At 33.6% G+C, this 26,225-nt stretch overlaps 2 protein-coding genes across 10 annotated transcripts in view; one reads left to right on the forward strand and one right to left on the reverse strand.

Annotated features, from left to right (window-relative positions):
• Window positions 1-250: 250 nt before the first annotated feature.
• On the reverse strand, window positions 251-15,406 carry LOC115210411 (protein FAM151A-like). The gene is made up of 4 exons (XM_029779011.2): window positions 15,242-15,406; window positions 12,728-12,886; window positions 11,862-12,085; window positions 251-3,936 (listed from the first exon to the last, which is right to left on the reverse strand). The coding sequence occupies exons 1-4, from the start codon at window positions 15,366-15,368 to the stop codon at window positions 2,815-2,817; spliced, it is 1,632 nt and encodes a 543-aa protein (XP_029634871.1). The 5' UTR covers window positions 15,369-15,406; the 3' UTR covers window positions 251-2,814.
• The window catches only part of LOC115210715 (importin-13), a 62,944-nt gene continuing 51,148 nt past the window's right edge, over window positions 14,430-26,225 (forward strand). For 2 of the 9 annotated variants that reach the window (XM_029779412.2, XM_036502011.1), the window contains exons 1-2: window positions 23,053-23,188; window positions 25,273-25,325. In XM_029779412.2, the coding sequence (XP_029635272.1) occupies window positions 25,296-25,325 (30 nt within the window). In that variant the 5' untranslated portion in view covers window positions 23,053-23,188; window positions 25,273-25,295. The other 7 variants (XM_036502007.1, XM_036502010.1, XM_036502009.1 and 4 more) reach the window with 7 other exon arrangements.

The following is a 26,225-nucleotide window of genomic DNA, read 5'->3' on the forward strand; positions in this document are numbered from 1 at the left end:
CAAAGTGGTTCTTGATATTAAAAAAAAAACTGTAAGTGCATAGTCATTTAAAAGAAACCAAAAACCATTTGGCATACAAGAGAAACAATAATCTCTTAAATATAAAAATATGCAAAACAAATTTATTTAAACAAAAGCTTGTAATTGAATTTGGTAGGCAGAAGTTCCCATCATGTGTGTACATATGTGTGAAAGTGCTTGTGTCTCCTAACAGAAAGAAGGGAAAAGTGTAAGACTATTTCAATCTTTTTGTATATTGGACATATGGTCTTCTTAATTAACTGAATATGAAAATAGTATGTGTATTCACACATTAATGTACCTTTCCCTCAATTGAAAAAATAAAAGAATATAATCAAGATAGACAGAAAAAAACCCTACAACTTTCATCAAAAATATTTTATTAAAATGGAAATTAAATATATTTTGACAAGTAGTTTGTTCACTTAAATATAAAACCTATAAATGTAGGGAGAGTGTGAAGTTAGGATAGTCGTGCTTTTTTTTTTTCAAAATCATATCTATCTTAATTTTTCCAAAGGTGAAATAAGTGTGGTGATTTCAATCAGAAACTAAAATCAATTTGTGAATTTAATCTACCAAAAAAATGACGTTATGAATGGAGACATGCATATTTCAAAATTAGTATGTTTTTAATATGTATATACTTGGGCAATACTGCTTTCTTACAAAGCATTTTTATTAGGTGAAATTACATGGAAAAATATTTTTTATATGGATCTTTATCATAGAAATTTATTTCCAACATTTCCCTCTGCCTTACACAAGTACACATGCATACACACACATCACATTAAAAAATTTGAGCAATAAATAAGACAGTTTCAGTTTTTTTTCATATGCTCAGGCTCTTGTTATGAATTATCTGATAGAGAAAGCCTGCCTGTCAGAGCTCTGTGACAAAGGAGTGTGCATCTCTACTTCAACTCCTTATTGAAGAGAGAAAGAGAAAAAATATCTCTGCATTTTGAAAGCCATGGGTGTCTTTCTCATGCCTGTGTGTGTCTTCCTCATGCTTGTGTAAAAGCAACTACAAAAAGAAGTGGGAAAAACAGAAACTGAAGTAGAAGGTAAGACACAAGAGGAGCTGTTCCCACCCCTAAGGAGTTATTGAATTTTACAGTGAACAGTAAAGAGAGCATTACTTGGAACAGTATCAGGGAAGCTGAAAAGACAGACTTTTGATAAAGACCACATTATCAGTCTATGAACGTTTGAGAGATTATGTCCCAGAGAATAAAGTTTTTCATGACTTAGCTGGCTGAAAAAATACTCACAGGCACTTTTGGATCAAGGATCACAAGGATCAAACCTGGCTTTGATCAAACCTACATAGTAGCTTCTTACTTTGTGTGTGTATAGGTTGCCCTCTTTGTCTTTTTGCTTTGAATTGTATCTTTTTTTTAACTATATCTCTGTGTTATGTCATCATCTGACTATTATTATTACTGCTATTTGTTATTTACTAGTTGGATCTGGAGGAAGAGGTAGTGTCTGTAGTCTTGCAATTCCTCCTAGACTAGCAAGATTGATACCATTCCCTTTGAACCTTTGTAAATTAACACCTGCAGGAAAGATATGAGCAGGAAAAAAATTTCAGAGAATCAACATTTTGGAAAGGAATGACTGACTATAGTAATTTGTGCTGGACCTGGTAGGGTTGGACATAAGAAGGGTGATGAGAATGGGAGAGATGAGTAGGGCTGGAATGCTTAAGTAGAGCTGGCATGAGTCCAGCCAATTCCAATGAGCAGAAACCATTATAAGTAGCAGTAAAAAAGCAGAGAGTAAAGATAGCACACTTCTGAGCTAGAAGCTGGAGAGTGTTTATGAATGAATTAATGATAATCAGTTGGGTGGCCCTTTGACTCTTTTCTGGATGCTGCATTGGATATGTGCATGTGTGTGTGTGTGTGTATAGCAGCAATACCATCCCAATGTGAGAGCAATGCTCCATTGTGGATCTTAGCAAAAGTTGTTTTTCTTCCTGCTAGAAGTTATTGCATTTTAGACATTATTTCTATCAAAATTAAAATATAATTTCAACATATATAATGCTCAATTAATATTGTCACAGTTTATTCAGAAATTGTGACTGTATTGGTTATCCAAACAAGTTAGAAAGAAACATTATTTTACTTTTAACAAATAGTGTCCTGAAGCAATAAAAAAAGTTTTAATTTGTTTTTGATGTTAAAGTGCTTATTAAATCATTCCAAATTTACAGAGTATAATTTGCTTAATTTTAGTATTAAATAAAATTAAGCATTTGAAAATTGATTCTTAAATAATATACTGTTGAATTCTCTGAAGATCACTAGTTATGTTAATATGTGTAATTTATTTTATTGTAAAAAAATTATTATTCAAATGTTTGTATATTTGTACCAAATCTTACATAATTATAATAGTTAAAAAGAAATATGTTCATTTGACTGAGACTAGTTTTTTATATAAGACAGTTGAATCTTTTGGAGGTTACCAACATTGTTGAATCTCTTGGTGATTTACAACCTTTTATGGTGAAAAATTATTATTTCAAATTTTGTTAGCATATTTGTACTAAATCTTAAGTAACTATAATAACTGGAAAGGAAAATGTTCATATTACTGAAAGAAAAATATGTTTGAATTTACAACATGTGTCTACTGTGTAAGTGTAAAGGTTACAATATTTATTAATATCAAACAACCTGAGATAAATATTTGATGGTTCAGTCAGATTCAGCTGAATCAAAGGCTATTATAAATAAAACCTAAAAAATATTATATTTACAATTTTTCAAATACTATTCATGTTTTTTTTTTTTTAGTCTGGTAAATAGTGCGAATATCAAGTTCATCTATAACAGCTACACGTCTGTTGTCTTCCATTTTTAAAATATAAGGCTGTTCCCCAAGTGCTAGCTCATTAGGAATGTTTACTCTCAAAGATATATGGGATGTGTCTTCATGTTGTACACTTTCTAAAGTATCACAATCATGCAAGCTATTTATTTCCATGACAACTTCATGCCGAAGGTCAACAATATCAAAACGGTAACAACTAGCTGAACCAGGAGTAACTCGAGCCCTCTTCTTAAACTCAGGAACATTTTTCCCAAGATGTTGGCCTGAAATTTGAAGATCTCCATTTACACCAATAAAAAAACGAATGCCACTAATTTTTTCATAGTCTGAATAAGAAAAACTACGGAAAAATATGCTTAAGCCTGTCTGTCCATTAATAGCTTCTTGATTTTTACGATTAAGGAAATGAACTCTTCCTTTTAAATGAAGAGTTTCAACAGACTTAAGTTTAGAAATGCTTACAATATAGACAGCTGGACTCTTTAAAACTAGTGATTCTGAACTAGGTAGAATAGAATTTTCTTCAATATATAATCCCATTTTTACCCAAGCATATGGATTGAATTTTACTTGATCTCTCTCTAAAACAAGTGGATGAACATAGTTTTTAGAAAAATGTCTATAACGCTTCAGATGGCTGCTCAAATATTCATCTCGAAAGTCAAAAAAGGCTTTTTCAGGTGGAAAACGGTAAGCTACATACATGACATCTTCTAGAACTGGTTTATCTTCATTATCATTCCACACCAATAATGAAGCTTGAAGCGTATCACACAACCATTTCAGTTGTGGAATTGAGTTCTTGATATAGGCTAGCCGAACAGAGAAGACAAGTGGTTGACTGATTTCCCAGTGTATAATTAAATCATGCATATCAAGTACCATGTCCCAAGTATATCCAGCTTGACTTACATCTGTGTGATAACCAGTTGTCCATCCTAAAGACAAAGTACAAGTGGGGAAGAATGTGCGTACATTACGAAAAAAACGAGTTGCATCAACAGGCAGTCGAGAACTATAAGGGCCTTTTAAGATATCAGCATGCAGCCAAATAGGAATTTTAAGCTGAAATATAAAAAAAGTATTTTAAAATCATAAATGTAATAAAAACAACTAATACATTGGTATTTATACATGTTTATTATAGACACCACAACATAATCTATAAATAAACATTCTTTTTCCAATTTTAAAGAATATGAAATATTTTTTGAATAGTTTGACTCCACTCCAGTATTACATTATCTATTAGAAGGAAAATTTGTATATCATATTATATTATGGAATCAATATGATCACTTATAGTTACAATTTCTTTCAAATGAGAACTGCCTATGTCAAACTTGTTATGAAAGTCTAAACTATTTCTAATTACCCAAGTTATGTGTACAATAAGTTTCGTGTAGGTTGTACAATGGAACACCAACAATCACAAGAAGCTAGCTAGAGTTGGATTATGGCTAGCTTCTTGTGATTGTTGGTGTTCCATTGGCAAAATATTGTCAAGTTTATTTATTTAACAGTAAATAGCAGTAAGCAATATAGATAAATTATTTACATTTAAATATAGATATGATCACATGTGACCCTTCACAATCAGAAGTTTTATTCAACTGATCTTGCATTAAATTAATACTCATCTGAAATAGACTCAGTTACAGGGAAGCATGCAATAATATTCTCCTGGAAATAAATTGGTTTAATTCCTTTTATTGTTTGAAAACTGCATCTAACACCATATTTGTTTCTGTATCAGTTTTCAAATCATGACCTTTATTAATAAAGTGTAGAATATCATTCAAAGCTTGATGATTGGTTTTGTACTTTGTTCACAATCAGTTTGTATCATTATTTAAGTGATCTGCACAGTAAGAATCACAACTGTATTGTCACCAGCTTGATATATAAATCTAACTTGTGGTTCATCATTTTCACAACATCACTATAAAACTGGAGTGAGTTTCATCAGACATTGTTACTGGTGATCATATCCAGCTGATGCACTAAGAAGGCCTCCTGGGTGAGTGATTATCCAGTAACTAAAAGGCACGCAACTTAAGTATGCATTATTGGAAGCTTTACTTAGAAGATATGCTTTTAACCCTTTCGTTACTGAATTTATTTTGAGATGCTCAGTGTTTCTTCCAATTATGTTAAATATAACAAAGAATTAAGTAAAATAACATCGTTATCATTAAGCTAGAGTTAGGGACATAAATTGTAACTAAGGTTTGGTGGAAGGTTTTAATTCAGAACTTTTGAAAACCAGACATTTGTACTAAAGAGCCAGAGCCGGTTTCAGCCGGGTTGGTAACGAAAGGGTTAAACACAGTTTAACACTAGCTATCATTTTCTAACAATTCCATTTGATTTGGGTGGTATGGAGATATTTTTATAGATTTATATTTGGTCTTATCAAGCCACTGCCACAAAATTCACTAGCATTTTCAGATGTTAATGTTTCTAGAGCTTCAATTTCAAAAGTTAATGTTGAACTATCAATATTCATCACATCCATACCAAGCAAACCATGAATTTTATTTTTGACTTTCAACAATAGCATTCACATACTCTGTAATCAATTTCCATGAAAGTGGCAATTTTTCCAAAAATTTCAATGAGTTTGAGATCACAAGTCCTTAATTTAGGTTTATCCAAATTCATTCAAAAGTTCTGAGGTATTATAGTTATCTGATTTCAGTTGATAATTTTCATTTGAGTGTTAAAACTCTAGAGTTCCATATTGATGACTGTATGTTTTTTTATGTCAATTTCATAAATTCTTGCAAAATTTTCCTTTTTAATTTTTCAACTTTTTTTTTACAGAATTATGTATTATTTTAAAGTGATTCAGTACACTACACTTAATACAGGCTTACAAGATACAGGATGGTGTATGCTTATATCCACAAGATTGACACTTATAATCCCTTCTACTATAGCCACAATTTGGGGGAAGGGGCTACTCAACTACACTGACCCAAGCACACAACTGGTATTTATCATATCAACCCTGAAAGGATGAAAGGCGAAGTCAACCTCAGAACATGAAGATGGATGATATACCACTAAAAATTTTGCATGGTATGCTAACAATGTTAACTCCTTAAAATTGACATTTCTAAGGAGATGTATAATGGTTTCTATCCACAATTGACACAGTAATATCATCAAAATCATTACCTTTTATTCATTCTACTTCTATTATAAAAAGCATTTTAAATTGCTGAATTAATTCAGTACATGCATTATGATTCAGATCACAGACTGAAAATATTTTCATGCTTGGACACAAAACTCAGATAAATGCATGCCATCATATCATCTGTCCCTCATCTTTTAAGTCCAATTTTATCAAATTCACAAAAATGAGCTGACTTACATAATTTTTGAGAATAACTTTGAATAGATTCACTCAGATTTTGATGTAAGAAGAATCTGACCTTTTCAGCAATAATCAATTTCTTTTGAGGTTGGACTGATGGTATTATCATAGATCTTTATTCATTATTTCATTATTTCAAGTTCCTAAGGTTTCACCTTTACCAAAATTTTTCATATGGTCATCCTACTTGTCAATTAAAAAAAAATCTGCAATTTTTATATTTTTAATCATTAGTGCCCAGATCTTTCATTATAATAGTAAAACGTTAGAGCCAAACTTCTATCATATCTAGGTCATCAAGCAGAAGTTCCTTATTATCAACTAGTGTTGCCTTTCTCATGTTGTACAGATGATGGTTACATTCAGAAGTTTTATCTAAGTGATGGACCAGCTTTTATATCACAGACAAGCACACAAAAATCAAGAAATAATATTGGTTTCAAATTTTGGCACAAGGCCAGCAATTTTGAGAAAAGGACTAAGTCAATTACATTGACTCCAGTACTCAAATGGTACTTATTTTATCAACCAAAAAAGGATGAAAGGCAAAGTCAATCTTGACAGAATTTGAACTTGGAATGTAAAGCCAGATGAAATGCCGCTAAGCATTTTGCCCAGCATGCTAACAATTCTGCCAGTTTGCTGCCTTAAATCAAAAACTAATATCAACATAACAATTACTTGTGGTTAGAGTAAAGAGGAAAATTGCAAATTTTCTATACTTTGCTTTTATTTATTTTTTTAATGATATATACTATTTACTCCAGAATAAATCCAGCACTGGAAAATAACTTTTTGGTTCTCACTCTGCCACCACCACAACTACCACCTTCTCTTGGTGTCCAAAGCTTGTGGTTATATTGTTTAATATAAGCAAAAGCTTTGTACATAGACCATCAAAAATCAAGACTGAAATCAACAGTAAAGCTGATTAAGTTAATTGGAGAACCTATTCTGCAGCCAAGTACTGTTGATCTTTACATCCTGCCTATATGACCAGAAAGTTTGACGCAACACTGTGTTGATAACAGAACATAAATCATCAACCTTTCAACTGCCAGGCCAACACACTATCAACAAAATTAGTTGTGATTTTACTATATTAAATAATACTATGTGACAAAATTTTAATTTTTTTTTGTCATTGGTCAGTAAGTGTTATTTCCCATTTGCTTCTATCTACAAATCAAAGGAAATGACTACTATTCCCTTCAAACTTTGCTTTTCTAACCTGGACATCAATGTTTTGAAACTGACATTTCAGTCAGATTCAGTGCTGAAGCAGAAATATCGTTATAGAAAACATTTTGCTCAGTACCACAGATTTTCTCATCAGTTGCATGACCTTGACCATAACCACTTGAATATGTCCCTTAGTGGCTGACAATATGTGCATCTCTGATCATGAGCAGAAGTGGGGGAGCATCATAGCCATGTGTTGAGAGGGATCCTTTGGGGTTTGAATAATATAACAAAAGCAAAGTTTGAAGGAAATATTAGCCATTTTTCATACTTTCTAGGGATAAGCAAATAGGAAATAACAGTTGCTGCCCAAGGACAAAAACAATATAATTACATAACATTTCATGTTTTATATATAATAATAATAATAATGAAATTATTGTATACAGTGCTCAGGTGCACCACAACTTGTCAGAAAGTGCATATAAAGTACATGCAGTAATGTAAAAATGTCTGGAAAGCGAACAATGTATGAGTCAGATACATGCCTGTGTGTGTATGGAGGGGAGAAAATCAGGTGTAGTGTTGGCGAATCTCAGAAAGCATGGAAGTTTTGAAGGATGCAGTGCTCCGACAACTAACAACTGATGCCGGCAGTTTGTTCCATGCTTCAGCAACTCTCCAGCCTTGAATTGCATCACTCAGCTCTATATGTAAACATTAGTAGAAAATTGTGCTAAATTTACTCTTTTACTCTATTACTTGTTTCAGTCATTTGACAGTGGCCATGCTGGAGCACCGCCTTTTTGCCGAACCGCTAAGTTACAGGGACGTAAACACACCACCATCGGTTGTCAAGCGATGTTGGGGGGACAAACACAGACACACAAACATATAAACACACATACATATATATATATATACATATATACGACAAGCATCTTTCAGTTTCCATCTACCAAATCCACTCACAAGGCTTTGGTCAGCCCGAGGCTATAGTAGAAGACACTTGCCCAAGGTGCCACACAGTGGGAATGAACCTGGAACCATGTGGTTGGTAAGCAAGCTACTTACCACACAGCCACTCCTGTGCCTATAACTTGGTTGTGAATATTCTACAAATATATCTGAATTGATACTTTTAGTTAAGAAAAGGGATGCATTACCCCCTGCTTCTCCTACCCCAAACAGTTGCTATCTGCCCCACCATGTCATCTCTCTTTTATCCTCTCTCATTATGCTTATTATTTATATCTCATACAAACATGCAAAAATCAAGAAATAATAAGTTTCAAATTTTGGCACAAGGCCAGCAATTTTGATGGAGGGACTAAGTCAATTACATTGACTCCAGTACTCAACTGGTACTTATATCAAACAAAAAAGGATGAAAGGCAAACTTGACCTCAGTGGAATTTGAACTTGGAATGTAAAGCCAGATGAAATGCCACTAAACATTTTGCCTGACATGCTAACAGTTCTGTTAGCTTGCTGCCTTAAATCAAAAAATAATATTGACATAACAATGGCATTACAGTTTACTTGTGGTTATTACTAATCGTCTACTCTTCATCACCCCCACTTTTTCTACACTGTCATTCATCTCCTATTTTTCCCTACCTCCCCTAACCCATATGTATCATAGATCACCCCTCCCATCCATTATTCTTCCAGTCGCTATATCCATCCCTCAAGCCTATTTGATCTCTACGATTAACACATACATTTCCCTAACTTTGCTACTTATCAGCCATCAACTCTTATTCTTCATTCATTATATTCAACACCAACCCTCACCAATTTCCCATCTCTCACTCTCTCAAACACTTTTGCAACCTCAACTCGCCCACACTCCCTGTTCTCCTGTCCCCAGTCACCTCAAACTTTGAGGATCTACCTGACACCTCATCCCCACTATTTTTATCTTTCCACCTCTAGCCTGATCACTCTCACTCTGTCTTCTATAATGTGAATTGTCATGTAGCCCCTCTACTGCAAGCAGCCTGTTCTATTTTGACACATTTGCTCATACTTTACCCTCTCATCTCCTAACATAAAATGATCTCCCTCTCTACAGTAATCCCACTCAGTCAACAAGGACCTTGGTCTTGCAAGCTACATGGTAACCTCATTAGAGCTGGTGCCACAAAAAAGCACTCAGTACTCTCTATGAATTGGTTGTCATCAAGAAGGAAATATAACCATAGAAACCATGCCAAAGCAAGCATTAGAGTATATGCAATACTAGGACCTGATAGATCTGGTCAAACTGTTCAGCCCATGTACATTAAATGATAACGATGATTTGCTTAAGAGAGAAATTTATCTGCTAAGTTTACATTTTTTGATGATTCTTACTATTCAGATATAAAATAATTGTAAAATGATATTAATTTCTGTGAAGACACATGGCTCGGTGGTTAGAGCATAAGCTTATGATCATGAGCTTGTGAGTTCAATTCCTGAACAAGGCTGTGTCTTGAGCAAGATACTTCATTTCACATTGCTCCAGTTCACTCAGCTGTAGAAAAGAGTTGCAATATCACTAGTGCTAAGCTGTATTGGTCTTTGCCTTTCCCCTGGATAACATCAGTGGCATGGAGAGGGGAGGCTGGTATGCATGGGTGACTGCTGGTCGTCCATAAACAACCTTGCCCGGACTAGTGCCTCAGAGGGTAATTTTCTTGGTGCAATCCCATGGTCATTCATGACAAAAGGGGGTCTTTACGCATTAATATTAATTTCTAGAGGCACAAATTAGAGACAGTAGTGTTAAATATCATTTTACAGTGAAATTCTTAACAGTTAATTCATTTATATGAATTACTGCTGCAGTAGTTACATCAACAATAATGTTACTTAGGACATTGTTTAATGAATATAAAACAAAGTGATTTGTATTCCACAGCAAAATTATCATATTTGTTTCCCATTCTATAACCATTTGAGAGTGAGTGTGGAATTTATGACTGAAGTAATCTATATTGGCAACTTGCTGTCATTTCAAGATATAAACAAATGATCAAAGCACCACTACAATTCATTCTCTCTCTCTCTCTCTCTGATTCAAACAAAGAACACACATACAATTGCTAGTATTTATTTCTTTACCAGACTTCAACCCTATAAAAGGTTGTTCACATGAATGTATGATCTATTAAGTAGCTACAGAATTCACTTTGCCTATCCCCCCACTGCAATCTTCACAGTAACTTACATGTATATCAAAACAGTTTAAATGTAGATATGCATGAAGCACGTCTACATTACCATGCTACACACCACCAACCAAGTATTGCATAATGAAATGGGAAGCACATCCCACATTAGATAAAAACCTGACAGAAACATATTTGATGTGATGAGCCTTTAGACAGCAGATCAGCCAATCTCAAGCATTTAATCAGCATTTTGTAGATTTTTTAAAAGTAAAGCTATTTGCTGTTTTGCACATTCATAGAATCTGGTCCTTATAGCTATCAGGATTTATAATATGACAGACGTCATATAAGGAGGATAATCAGATATTTGTAAAAGTGATTCTGCCAGTGTAACTGTTTAGCTCCAGAACAACCCTGATTGTGTAGACCAATAATCAGAATTGTTCCAGTTATGACCATGCGGTCATTTTTAAACATATGATACATTTGACAATTTAGTCCTAGATACATTAAGTTTAAATGTGTGATTGGGAGAGTAATTTCACTACTAATTATAGCAGGTCTAGCAACCGTATAGGGAAGAAGCTCCTTTGTGCAGCTAATATAGATATCAAATGCAAATGGTTCTATGAATAAGATCTAACACATATCCTTATTCCTTATTCAAAAGGAGAAAAAGTTCTCATCCTTCATACAACAGTCTTTTAGAAGAGGAAGTAAAAAAGAAATAAACGACACCTTAAAAGAAGTGAAGACTGGCTGCACAACAAGATTGTCTTGATTGATCTCAAAAATAGATGTAGGTAAAGTTTGTTATGATCTAGTCATGATGAAACCATTGAGTAATGATAAAAGTAAATAGTACCTTAAACTTATTTGTTACACTGAGGACAATAAAACCATATCAAGAAACATTTCTCATATCTTGATTACAGCCAGCAAGAAAATGTACTAAGCCAATCCTCACCTTCTACAGACACTGACATAAAATCAACTATTTTGAAGAGCAACCCAAACTCATGACTGTTAATTCATAGAGACAGTTTCAGTTGTAAAATGACTAACCAACATTTTTATCTAATCCATTGAAAATGTCATAAACAGAAGAAATACTTTGTAAAATTGGTCACTCTGATAAGGCTGAATAGATATGATCAACATGTGGAACAAAAATAAGAATGCTTATATTCAGTAGATAAAAGACAAAGAAGCAGAATCTACTCAGTAAGGGAAATGGATAAAAACAAAATAAATAAATTTACCTCATCCTTCATGCTTTTCAATAGCTGTAGTGACATCTCAACAGCATCGATAGTTCGAAAGTCTAATTTAATGCCTTTTGTATACTTCTTCACTTGCTGTAACCACGTCCTTAATTCGAAATTATTATCAACTGCAGGTAAATCAGATACAATTGGTGTCATAGCTTGTTTTGATGTTCCTTGTCCTTTTAAGATCACATCTGCTTCGATCATATCATACTTGCCTGCAACAAATATATTTTGAACAACACTATCACTTTGTAAATACAATCAGAAAATATCACATTCTACAAAAAGGAATGCAAATTTATGAACACTGCCTCTGTCCTCTTGACTAGCTTATAATTTGAAGAAAAACAGAGTATCCAATAACAATTTTGACTGAGAGAAAGCCTCCAATTTTTAATCCCTTTTTTCATGCTTAATCCTCCCTCTTCATTTTCTATCATTTTTGCACCCCATTTCTCTATCTATTTTTTCTCAACATGCTAAATCATTGGCGCTATGTAGAACATCTTTCTCTTTTACATATTTTTAATACACTAACTTTAAGCTCCACATTTAACTGTTGTAAGTCAGTTCACTCTCAGAGAAGACTTGGAGTAGTGAATTTCTTAAAATAGATAATCTTCTACTACCCTCATTTGAATTCAATTCAAACAATTCAAAACAATTCAAACTGAAATTGCATAGAGTTCAGCCTCACATATCAGTAAATTCAATAATAATCTGCAATAACTCAGAGTTTCTCTTTATTTCAATTTTTATAATTAACCTAAAAAAACTGATCTTCAATAATATAATATAGTTGAAATAAATTCACTGCAACTTGTACTAATATAATTGTAATTACAACACATATGTACCATTTAATGCTGCTTTAAGCTTTGCTGGGGTATTTGTTGCTCGTGACCATCTGATTTTGCTACCATCTCTCTCTGCTTCTTCAAAATAATATAATATGTTCAATTCTGGTCCAACACGCAATATTGGCAGTCTCTGACGCAGAAAACCAGGAAGAAGTCCTACAAAAAAAGGAAAAATAAAAAATATATTAGCACAAAGACAGAATATAATTTTGCTTTTTCAATGATATGATAGAGTGTAAAAATTTGTTTTGAAAAATAATCTTAAATTGAAAAAAATTAACTATTAAGTTTTACTTTTTGCCCAAATAAAAATCAAGTCCCACATTAGATAAAAACCTGACAGAAACATTATTTGATGTGATGAGCCTATAGACAGCAGGTCAGTCAGTCTCAAGCATTTAATCAGCATTTTGTAGATTTTTTAAAGTAAAGCTAATTGCTGTTTTGCACACTTGTTGAATCTGGTCCATATAGCTGTCAGGATTTATAATATGACATAAATCATATTAGAAGAGAAATCGTATAATTGCAAAAGTGATTCTGCCAGTGTTCTCCAGAACAACCTTGATTGTGTAGACCAATTATCGGAATTGTTCTAGTTATGACCATCAAGTCATAGTGGATTTTAAAGTTAGCTAATTCAACAGTCACTTTGATTCCTCATTTTAATTCTCAGAGGGTAGCCTATTCTACTGATGAGGTTGATGCAGTTACTGTTCATTTTGAGCATAAAGGAGAGAAGCAATTCCAGGGAGACACAGTTTGGGAATCGACTGAGGTCAAAGTGTTAGTCCAAGGTTAGCAGGAATACAACAAAGTAGGGATAACTAGAAAGGGGTGGCAAGTATATTATGTGGGCTTTGACTGTGGCAGTACAAAGCTGGATTGTTCAGGGATCAAGGAACTACTGTAGTAATGGAAGAAGAGATTGAGGGAAGAGAAAGTGTGTAGATGGGCTAATATTTTGGGGAGCAAGTAGATTGATGAAGTCAGTTACTTAGAAGCTTTATTAGTGGAAATAAACAAATGACATTAATTTACAAAATAAATAAATAAAAAGAGTTTAGATTTGTTAAAACTTAATTTTATGTTCCACAAATGTGTATTTTATTGAGCCACCAAGTTGGGAAATAATTATCATAGTCTAATAAGTCGAGAGTTTTTGTAAGATCAAATTGATTTGAGTAAAGTTTTAACTATCTAAACCAGTGGTTCCCAAACTATGAGTCGCGACCCACAGATGGGTCGCAAAAAGTTATAAAATTACGCATTAGCTTTGATTAACTGCTGTCTATCGAGATACTCAATAAAGTTAAGTGGGTCGTCATAAACTGGTGTGATAAATAGTGGGTCGCGACTCTAAAAAGTTTGGGAACCGCTGATCTAAACATTAGCTGATTATCAGTTTGAGTTGACTGTTATCAATTCAAGCATGATCAACCAAATAAATTTCCGTCATGAAAAGCTCTTCTTTTTGAATAGCTAGGGGCTATATTAACCGGTGCGTCCTTCTGTTTTAAGACGGTAGAGGGGCAATTCGAAGGAGATGACTACTGTTTCTTACAGGTCGGGTAACCAGGTATAAATTATCTCGTTGGTTCATAATTGTGAAAAGTGATCTTGATTTGAAATATTCTCTATCTAAAGCCTGCTCATACTAAGTATATCTCAAACATTAACAATTTAAAGTTGCCCGCACTTTTTAGAACTGAAATTGTTAAAGTTGCCAACAAATGCAGTGCACATATATTTTCATCGTGGGTTTTAATGTAAAGAGACAAAAGTTAAAGCTGAAAATGCCAGAAGTTAGCAAATTCGAAGTGCAATTACAGAGTTTGACGGATAGGTAGCGTTCTTAATCCATTTCCTTATGGTAATAACTACGATGTTATAAACAGACAACAAAGAATGGTAAAATAAGCATGGAGCAAAGAATTTCTGGCTGGCATTGCACAATTATTTTGAAAAAGAAAAAAAAAATCCTGATGATTACGAAGCTTTGCACAAACCCTAGAGTGATTTTTTTTTTACCTTTTTTAAAATTTAATTTAATACTAGCGATGCTGTTGGTTTACTGTATGACATTTCGTTATATTAAGGAGATCTTTTGAAAGTAATGGTAGTAAAATTATGAAAATAATGAGAATTGAAATAGTTTTAATATCAAAGCTAATGGTAATTGATAAATGAGCAACATGTTCAACATGAGAGGCTACTATGTAGTCGTTCGACTTTCTAGAAATAGCAATCAAATCTTCCTTAAACCGCAACCTACTATCTTAAAAATTAACACATTGAACAGTGTGATCTTATTAATACTTTCTAAGAAAGACAGGATGTTCACGGTTAGAATAGTTTTGATCATAGTTCCGCTCGGTCGGAGCTACGTGGGACTAAACATCTCACATACGTAAACATGCAACGTGTGATATGTATGCTTTTGATCAAGTGGATCAACTGGTTAAATAGTTATATTTCCTTAACATTAACAAAACAAAAAGCTATATTTACCTCCATTAACAGAGATCCATATGATAAGTAATATTAAAAATAAAAGAAACCGCACTAATACAGACTTCTTGAAGTATCTTTGACCTAGCAACTGTGAAATTTTCGTTTCCAAAATATTAGTCGCCATCTTTACACCTGAGTTGTAATTATTTGACTTTCAGGTCACGATTAACACTAGAAATGGCATTATCTAAAAATATGCACAAAATTCTAAACAATTAGTAATTTTAGATTCCAGGTAAGTTATAAATACATCACTAAATGAAGCAGTGGGAAATATTAATTTCTGCTGTAAATGAATCTTGGTAATTATCTCCCTTAGATATTTTAAAATTTCACGCAGGTGATTTTTATTTTTAACTTTCGTTTCTTTATTTTGTTCCTTTTACTTTTCTTTTCACCCCCAAAACAGTCATATGATTAAGGATAACTAATATGGGTGTTATATGACAATACAGATGTTTCTATTTATATCCACTAATTTACAACGCTGGACTTCTGATGAATGTTATTACAATATACGAGCTTCCTATCCAAGAGGAGATTTGTTTCTCATCTGTATTGAAGGTCACGCTTATTTCAAGGGCATTAAATAACGGTAATATTAGAGAAATTATCCAAACAGTAAACGGAAAGTGAGCCCGAATCCAAGCTAAACTACAGCTAATTTTTACTTTAAAACTGTTATTTGAAAGGTGAAGCTTGATTATCAAAGTTTCTTTAATTGCCAGAATCTCTTAAGGACAACATTCAGCATTTTGATATTAGCATCCGCAAGACTGTTGTTTGAAGATATGCAAAAATGTATTCATAAAGCTTCTATGACGATTTCTTCATTTTGTCGTAATTAGAATTGCCTGCTGCATTTAGAACATGGGTTTTGTTAAATATTTGTACTATATGGGTAGAAATGTAAAGTTAATGATATAAAAAGTTGAGTGGAAATGAAAGTGAATGTAATGTAGAGTTAAAAACTGTAAGAGCTATTTTCCACGTAGGCACATTGTCAAAGATTTTGGAGTGGATGTAATCAATTTTATCGAACCTAGTTCTTGGCTGGTACTTCATTTTATTAATCCCGGAAATACCGCGAGGTATTTTATCTCACGCTTGCTCTTTTGCTGCCCTTGTAACTGAATGATATTGCTTAGAAAAAGTATGTCTAGATTTTCCTGAAGTTTCTCAATTCCAGAACTCTTCATCGATTGGAATGGAAGTCGCATTACTCGCCAAAATGAAGTAAATCTAATTATTAAACAATCCTTAGCCAGAGTAAATATCCCTGCAGTTGTAGAACTAGTGGGATTGTCCAGGGATCATGGGAAGAGACTAGTGGACTTATTTGTCAACCTTTGCTATTTGAAACGATTGTGGGTTGTAGACCGCCTATGAGGAAGTTTGAAGTTTCGTTAGTATATTTTTTTCTATTCTAGGTAAAAGGCCCGACATTTTTGTGGAGGGGGCAGTTGTTTAGATCTACATCAGTACACAACTGGTACTTAGTTTATCAACCTCGAAAGGATGAAAGGCAAAGTCGACCTTAGCGGAATTTGAACTCAGAATGTGTTAACATTTCTGCCAGCTCACCACATTGTTTCGTTAGTATATTTATTTCTTTATTGCACACAAGCGGCTAAACATAGAGGGGACAAACAAAGGGATTAAGACGATTATATCAACCCCTGTGCATAAATTGTACTTATTTAATCGACCCCGAAAGGATGAAAGGCAAAGTCGACCTCGGCAGAATTTGAACTCAGAACATAACGGCAGACGAAATACCACTAAGCATTTCGTCCTGCATGCTAATGTTTCTGCCAGCTTGCCACTCTGTTTGGTTAGTATATTGTCTTATAAGGGAAAAGAAAGGTTCATCATACCAGTAGAGTATCACCTCTCATTCTAATTATTTGTCTTACGGATCTGGATGGCGAAAGAAGAAGCTCACAAGCAGATGCAATTCAATAATCGTTTATTGTGATTCCCGATCTTGTGTCCCGTTCTAGCTGTCCATCTTCAAGGCAGCGCATGGTGTGATATCTCCGCTCACGTGAGATACATTATCTCTGGAGAATAACATGTGGTTAGAGTGGGTTAGTCCGCTGTAGCTTCCTGCATCATAGTGTCCCTCAGCATAAGCAAGCTGGAGAAGACTAAGAGGTTGAACGTCTTTCGTACCTGCGTAAATAGCTGTTGTTGAGGAGAGAGCATTGTTGTGGTGTCGTGCATAGCAATGGTTGTATGCGAGATCTTGCTCTTGTCTAGGACAGAATAATGGCTGCCAGTGAGATCTGGTACAAAATAGCGCTTTATCTGATACCAAAGTATCAGATAAATTTCATAAGGGAGCTTGGCTGTTCCAACGCCTCAACATCGCAATCATTTGCTAGGTAAAACCATGACTATTTGAGTGGCCACTATTTTTTTTTAAGATAACAATATTAATGGGCATACCTACACAAGTGTGCCCATCACACTCACTAACTTTGTTTCCTCATAACTTGCAGAAAAATGGATGTGATATGTGTCAGTATGTATGTATTGCGCACCTACCATTTTTTGTTTTCTCTTCTTTTCACATTAACTTCCTATATAATCGTAATCTCTACACTCTGAAAGGTATTTATGAAAAATTTCCATTTTTCTAAAAGTTATGAAAAACAAAGCCGCCTCGTGTGAATTTTCTGAAGCTCTTCTCCCCACCTTCAGAAAATGTTTTCACTGCATATTCCGATATAATCGGAATTTACATCATCTGAAATGTATTTGTAGACGATTTCATTAACAAATATCTATTTTTCTGAAAGTTATGAGAAGACAAAGTTGAGTGAGGTATGCCCACTAATGATTCCTGATCCGATTGTATAAATTGGGAGAGTGTACACACTTCTTTATTATATTTATATTTAACTGATTTCGTTTTCTTTTGAAATTATTTTCCACTATACTTTTTTTGCTATTGCATGAATTACCTAATTCAATAACTAGTCTAGTGGTAATAGTTGGGCTCATGATCACATGGTCATGGGTTTGATTCCTGGATAGGGTAAAGTGTTAAAAATAAGAACAATGAAATTACTGTGTATAGTGCTCAGGTGCACTAATGCAAGATATTAGATGTTGCTTCAGTTTATTAAGCTAGTGCAACTTTCTCTCTCCTCCAGCTGGCACATTTTTGATGTTCTGTTAGTTGAATGGTTGAAGTGAAGAGAGGGTGTCTATGTCTGCTCGTGACTATATACAGTCCTGTTATAAGGCATGGGCATGCTGGGTAGATAGTTATTCAAGAGTGGAGACAGATCTGGTGGCCTAATGCTAATCTCTGTATGCTGTGACTAGCTGTCTATGAATGTAGGGGCTCAAGTACTTTGCTTCACCCAGAGGCATATAATGCTTGTCAAGATGGCCTTGACTACATATGCCTCTTAAACATTGAAAGTGTGGCACATACTACTAAGTCATATTCATTTGCAAGTCATGGCTCTACTTTTATACACACACACACTCACATACATATATGCATACACTTATACATACGTACATATATATGTGTGTGTGTGTGTGTATATATATATATATATATATATGTATATATATCTGTTGTCTTCAACTCTGTGAACTTGTTAGTTGCCATTGTGTTGCTCTTGATCTGAGGGGACATGGTAAGTATATATTTTCTATAATTCTTCATCATTGTTCATTTATTTCCCATTTTCCTTTTTTCTTTTCTCTTTATTTCAGACATTAGACTGTGGCCTTGCTGGAGCACTGCTTTGAAGAATTTTAGTGAAATGAATCAACCCCAGGACTTAAGTTTTGAAAACCTGGTACGTATTCGAGCCTCTTTTGCTGAACTGCTAAGTTGCTGGGACATAAACACACCAATACTAGTGGTGGGGGACAAACACAAATACAAAGAGACACATACATAGATATATATGATGGGCTTCTTTCAGTTTCTGCCTACCAAATTCACACACAAGGCTTTGGTCAGCCTGAGCCTATAGTAGAAAACACTTGCCCAAGGTGCCATGCAGTCGGACTGAAGCTGGAACAATGTGGTTAACAAAAATATGTAGTTGTTAATGTGAATATTTTCTATAAGATTCAAAAAAAAAAATTTAGATAGCGATATGTTGTGCTTGAGAAGACCCTTCAAGCCAACTGAAAATGCAGTTGTGGCTGATACTGGTCTCATGCAACTGGCACCTGTGCAGGTGGTACATAAAAGCATCTTTCAAGCATTGAGCCTCACAGAGCCAAAGTGGTTGAGCTTCTTTCAAATGTTCGACCTCACAGAGGCAATGACTGAGACCTTTGGGCATTATGTTGTGCTTGAGAGGAAGACCCATCAAACCAAGTGAAGTTGCAGTTGTGGAAGATACTGGTGTCACACAAATGGCACCCATGAAAGTGGCACGTAAAAGCACTTTTCAAGCATTGGGCCTCATGGAGACAATGACCAAGTCTATTTGGCATTATGCCATGCTTGAGAAGACTCATCAAGCCAAATAAAACTGCAGTGGTAGCAGATACCAGTGTCATGCAAATGGCACCCATGTCAGTGGCACATAAATGCACCCATTACACTCTTGTTGCTCAACCTGAAAGAAACAGCTGTTAATTTTCCTCAAATCACCATATTAAAGGAAAAGGAAAAACATGTTTGATAAGATAGTCTCAAATATATGTCTGAAGATAAGGCGTGATAATTATGGTTGGTATGCCTTTAATCATAGCTATGGTTTGTTCATCATCTGTGGCAGTAGTACTGAGGTTGTTGGTTACCTCCTCTGTGTCACTAGTCCCAGACTAGTCATCGTTTCTGGCTGTGGCAATTGTACTGGTGTGAGACCTGATTAATCTGCTATTATTGCTGTTGGATGGTACATCACTGGTAATGCAGATAGCAAGTCTAGGTGTCACTGTAACTTCATAGATTACTTTTTCGGCCTCACATTAGCCTCCTACTGGACAGTTATTGTATACCCTGCAAGAGCAACCTGCCTCCCCTCGTATTGTGGGTGCTTGTTAGAATGCTTTTTATGTTAGGTGCACAACGAAAGGAGACTCTTAGGTTGTGCCTGTTAAATAATTGCTTGTGTCTATGCGTGTGTGTGAAATGTTTATCTATTAATCTAAATAAAATCCTTCCTACACAAGTCTTGACATTGAGTGAGAAGGGTGGAGCAAACCAAACGGCATTTCTACAGCGCTTCCTTTTCTGGGTGTTAGGGCCTGGCATGTAGGAGATGCAAGCCTTAAACACACTCAATGCTAGTACCTTGCTGTAGTAGAGGGAAGTAGCATTGAAGACATCTTGGTTAGAGGATATATTCGAGATCCTCTTGCTTACACCCTTCACTAGGTTCTTGAACACTATAAGGAGGTGGCAGAAGGTTGTGGACAGCTTCTCATTTGGCTTGTGATAGGGCATGTATGTACCAGAGCCCAGATCTACAGTAACATCTAGGAAATCTACTGTGGTAAGATTAATTTCAATAATGATCTTGAGTCCTATTGAGCTTAGGGCCCTAATTAGGTTTTTCAAAGTCTATCTAGTGTGTGCCTGTTGGCTTCTCTAGAAATGGCTAGGGCATCATATCTGTAGAGACCGAAGAGGACTGAAGGAAACCTCTTCCCTAAGGTGTCTGATGAACTGTCCGTAAGCCTGTGGCTTTTGTGGATATGAGACCTTTGGTAATTCTATGACCAGAATTTAAGTTATTGTTTTAATATATATATATATATATATATATATATATATATATATATATATATACACATACATACATACATACATACATACATACATACATACATTATTCTTTAACTAGAATAATATTGGCAGTAACTCCAAAGTTTCAGCTTACTAAGCTATCATTGGACTGTGATTCATTAAGTTAATTTTGGCTTTATATAGTCTCTGTTACAATAAATTTGTTTCCAGGGTTTACTGAGCTCAGTTGAGTAGTAATTAGATTATAAGATGGGTTGTGATGGAGAGATATGAAGAATCTTTTATTGATTAAATGTGGGTTTATACTTTTGTTCAGAATTTATTCATGCATGTATACTTTGTAAACAAGTGTGTCTATTTAGGTGTGTCAGCTTTAGGTCATGGGGTTGTTTTTTTAGTGGTTCACAAAAGAGAATGCTAGGTTGAGGTAAGTTTTGGACAGCAGATGTGTCATTGCTTTTAGTTACTTTTAATTTTTATTGGATTTAATCCCCTGTTTCAGCAATGTGATGTGTATGTGTGTGTGTGTTTTTTGTGGTGCATGTGAATGTGGGTAGAGGTGCGCAAGTATGGAAGAAGAGTGGTATGTTGGGTATTGGTGTGTGTGTATGTGTTATAGTTAAGTGTGTAGGTGAAATATGATAAAAAATTGGGAGTTTGTGACATTCAGTCAGTTTCTTTGACTACCATTTGCTGTTGATGTTTAGCTCCAGATATATTTTATGAACTATTTGATTTTCAAATTTATCAGTCTCGGTTATGTTTATAAAGTATATTCTGTTTTACATTCATTTTTTCATGCTTGCATGGATGTATTAATTTTGTTGTAGAAGTTTACACAACCAGATGCCCATTCTTCTCCTAGACATCTAATTGTTGTAAGGTGTAACCTACGAATTGACAGTCAGATCAACTGGCTTAGAGCAAAACACAACTGTTGTAAGGTTCAAACTTATGAACTAGGAATCCAGTACCTCATTTTCACACCTATTATACTTCTTTACATAAACATTTATATGATTGTTATTTTTTCTTTACTATATTGTACATTATGGAAAGACTGTCCTCACTGGAGAATATCAGGAACAGTTTTTAAAAAAATTTGTTATTTAATTTACTGCTTTCTACTATATGCACAAGGCCTGAAATTTCACACCAATCCCAGTGTTCAACTAATCTTAATTTTATTAATCCTGAAAGAATGGAAGGCAATGTTGACCTCAGTGGAATTTGATCTTACAATGTAAAACCAGAAGAAATGCTGCAAAGCATTTTGACTGGTGTGCTAACAATTCTGCTAGTTTGCTGCCTTTGTTATTTAATTTATTGATTATAAATATGGAATCAGTGAAGTTGAGGTCAAATTGAAAGGACTTTAACCTTGACTTTTGATTTGCTTCATGGTGGTTTATTGTCTCTTTCTTTCACTTGCTTTGCATAGTATTTCAACCTTGCTCATTTATTTTCCATCCTTCATTATTTTCTTATTTTTATCAATTATGGAGATGTTTCTTTTAACGTATCCAAAGTTTTAACCTTCTTTACTCATTTCGAATACTTTCCTTTGGACTATGAAAATTTTAAGTAGCCCCTTTTTTCAAACACTTTTCCTCTCCATTAGTTTTATATGTACCTACTGAGATTTTCCTGCGCTTAATTTACATTAGAATGTTTCCCCAATTACAGCACATATCTGAAGAGGCAAGCTGTCTACTCTAGTATGCAAAAAAAAAAATAATAATAAATAAACGAAATCAAGTAAAGTACATTGATTTTTATGTGCACAAAATTATTTTGTTTTGCTTCAACTTATTTGCCTTCAGTAACAAAAAATTGAATTCATTTTCCTGTATTTTCGCTAAAACTTATTGATACGTTTTTCTGATTGAGATATAACATATTAATAATAAGCACGGTCTCTAAATGACGCATTAAAATGAAATTAATTGTTTGATTGCTAATTAAAACAAGGGAAGTAATTCAGGTTTTCCAATGTCCACACTCCCGATTATGGAATAAAGGTGGGGAAACTGAAGACAAATGAGAAAGAAGGCAGCAAACGGAAGTGAGTGTAGATTGTGATAATGAAACGACTGAGACGACTTAGGTGGGGAGACATCTTATGGTATTCCGACTTAAGTTTCCCGGTCTTTTCTAACATTTATATCACTTCTAATTAATTTTAAGCATATTTTCTTGTCATTAAGGTACATTTCCTTTGTTATTTATTCTGAGATACTTAAACTATTCTTTAATTAAATTTCTCTTGTACATTGATCCATGCGGTATTTTGTTTGTTACCAATCTTCTTTCTTTTTCATTTACAAACAGCTGAGTAAATTACATACAAAACACTCACACACGCACACACATTTATCCGATATGTAAATGTTGTTTACTTCTCAATGCGGCATTTATATTTCAGGTCGTTTAGAAATTACTGTTTTCATACTTAGATTAGCATATGTAATTTCGATGTAGTTTTTACATAGACATATTGCAAACACATTCTGTAGCCTGTTTTAAACTTTATTTTAATCATTATCCACGAAAAAATATAACATAAGTATACGTAAAGGAGAATTCAGTATTGTAAAACAAAGAAACATTATAGTATTTTTCCCTAAATTAATTTTAAATATGATTTTTGTTAATTTTCCTTTAATAAATAATATATAATCATAGACACCAGACTGTTCCTAGCTTATATAGCCGGCTATTATATGTGTTAGTAATATGTGTATGATCTTCAGATTGTAAATGTTATCAAGTTGTTTATTAAAGAAATAATGCTTGTTTACATTTTGACATCCTATCGACAGCCGGGCTCGTTTGTGTTTAAATCCGCTATGTGATTTATCCGTTACATGTTTACATTGGGATGTCGGTCTCTCTTTCCATAGGAGACTAAACATACGTTATAGTGTATTTATAATTATTACCGAAACTGGAATTAATTACGAACATTCTAAAAACCTGATTAACTTTATTATGTGCTACTTTGATATGCAGACACTTTGGTTACATATGGTACATAGGTAGAGTGGAGAACAAAAAAATTACTATTGTTTGCTATTTACTGCTAATAACAATGTTTTGTGCGTCATCTGTTCTCCAGGACGTACCACAAGGATGCAGTATCTTATCGATTTTCCCCCCTGTAAAGTATGTAGGATGTAGCGGTTGCAATTTCAAGGCAATGTTTTTTTAAGGGAATTCAATTTCAACTCCATTTAAGACGAGAATTATTTCTGGGAAGATGGGTACGAAGAAAAGGAAGTATTAAGGAATTTGATCAGTCTAACGGGAAAGTTTTGTAAGCTATTACTTAATCTCAAGAAGTTTTTGTACGAAGTCATCTCATTGTAAGATTATTTATCGAAGGCTGTGTTATTAGCCGAATTACGTTTATCATTCAATCATATGTATATTTATAACAACGTTGTATTGCAATCGTTTTTGCCCCATCTCTGTAACCTCCCATTGCATTTCTGCATGAAACTATTTTGTCATTTGAATAAAGCAAATTTTAATTGTTTTATATGAGTTAACATAATAATAAATACACTTTATAAACATACAGAGCTATTCTAGAAGGCTAAAAGGTCGAAACTACCATATTCTGATAGAATTCTACTCAATTTCACCGTAATTTTTTATAACACATCTCGGTAATTGCAATATGTTTAGGTCACTATAAGAACTTAAACACATAGTTATTTAACATAGCCTTACTTCGTAGTTTCCTGAAGTCATATAGACATTAAAACTCGTACTTCAGACTAAAACCAATTCTTGTTTAATGTTATAGATTCTTCTAATAATGTTAGGAATATTACTGGTAGGTACCATCTTTATCGTATCATCATATCTTGGGTTCAATTCATACCTAGTTAAAAATTATTTCATTAGTCTCCCCAAAACAGTATGCTCTTACATCTAGCATGTTAAATTAAAGAACTAATTCTTTTAAAAATACTCAATTTCTGACAAGTTATAATTGCTGCTACATAATGGGATTATCGAGAGAAACTACAACATAATAGATCTTATTCTTTATTCTGATGATTGATAGAGATCAGAATAATGTGGCTTGCCTTATTAAAAAAAATTTTTTTTAATGATTTTGAGATTGGATAGAATACATTCAGACAAGAAAAAATAATGTTGCTAGAAATTTCTTTGTGTCTTGGTTTGTAAATGGTTTTGTTTGTAAGTTAATAATACTTTTTACAATAAGTGTGTTATATGTATGTATTGAAATATTCATTGCAACTATTTCTATTAATAGAGATAATGGAGCTGTTCTGAAAAATGGAATTTACATCAAGTAATGTTATACAGGTTTGTTGTAACTTGAGGATCTCTTCATATTTATGTTTGTAAACTAAGCATGAGAAAAATTATCACTGAAAAAACACTTATTTTTTCATTATAGTTAGTAATACTTATAATTGACTGTTGCAAGGTGTGAACAATTTAAACTAACAACATAAAAGTTCCCTTTAGATGATTTTTTTAGGTCTAACTTAATTTTATTATTACTTAAATAATTTTCATATTAAGCAAAGGTCCAAATTTGTTTCTGATATCATTAATCCCCTCAAGAAGTCACATCTAAGTAAATATCATTTGTATATATGTTATGTATTGATTTAATTATTTTCCTTTCTCATATAAATATGGAATATGATGCAAAATACTCATCAAAATATTTTCTCTAAGGAAAAGCTATTATAAATAAAAGAAAAGTTTTCTAGAGCTGATTTTATGGTAAACATTAAAAAAACCTTATGATCAAATGACTGGTGGTAATAATTCTATCTGTATAATGCTTAGTTTTCTACTTGGATGTGTGTGTGTATATATATATATATATATATATACACAGAGAGAGCAATAAGAAAACGGAGGTGATCAATAGGTGATACTCATCAACTTTTAGACATTATATTATGATGATTTATTTATTTACTAAAATGACAATTATAATAATATACATACATGTATAACATGCTTTACATATATAATATTTAAAGATATCAGTAATTATTAAAATATATAACATACAGGAACAGAAATTGGGATAATATCTTACAGCTGTTTCAGCCAAGAGGCAAAAATACCTCATTCTACCTTTATCCCACCAGTAGACTGAAGTAATTAGTAGATGAAATTGAGGTACTTGGGTGTTTCGCTAGGCTTTGTCAGAGATTTTTGAAAGTACATAAGGTTAAGTTATAA

Source organism: Octopus sinensis, linkage group LG4, assembly GCF_006345805.1.
Source record: "Octopus sinensis linkage group LG4, ASM634580v1, whole genome shotgun sequence".
In the NCBI taxonomy this organism is placed as follows: Eukaryota; Metazoa; Mollusca; class Cephalopoda; order Octopoda; family Octopodidae; genus Octopus; species Octopus sinensis.

Coding starts and splice junctions, on each gene's coding strand:
- LOC115210411 (XM_029779011.2), bottom strand. CDS start 15,368: ATGGCGACTAATATTTTGGAAACGAAAATTTCACAGTTGCTAGGTCAA. Junction 12,086..12,727: donor GCTTAAAGCAGCATTAAATG/GTACATATGTGT, acceptor TATTTGTTGCAG/GCAAGTATGATATGATCGAA. Junction 3,937..11,861: donor TGAAAAGCATGAAGGATGAG/GTAAATTTATTT, acceptor TTTATATTTCAG/CTTAAAATTCCTATTTGGCT.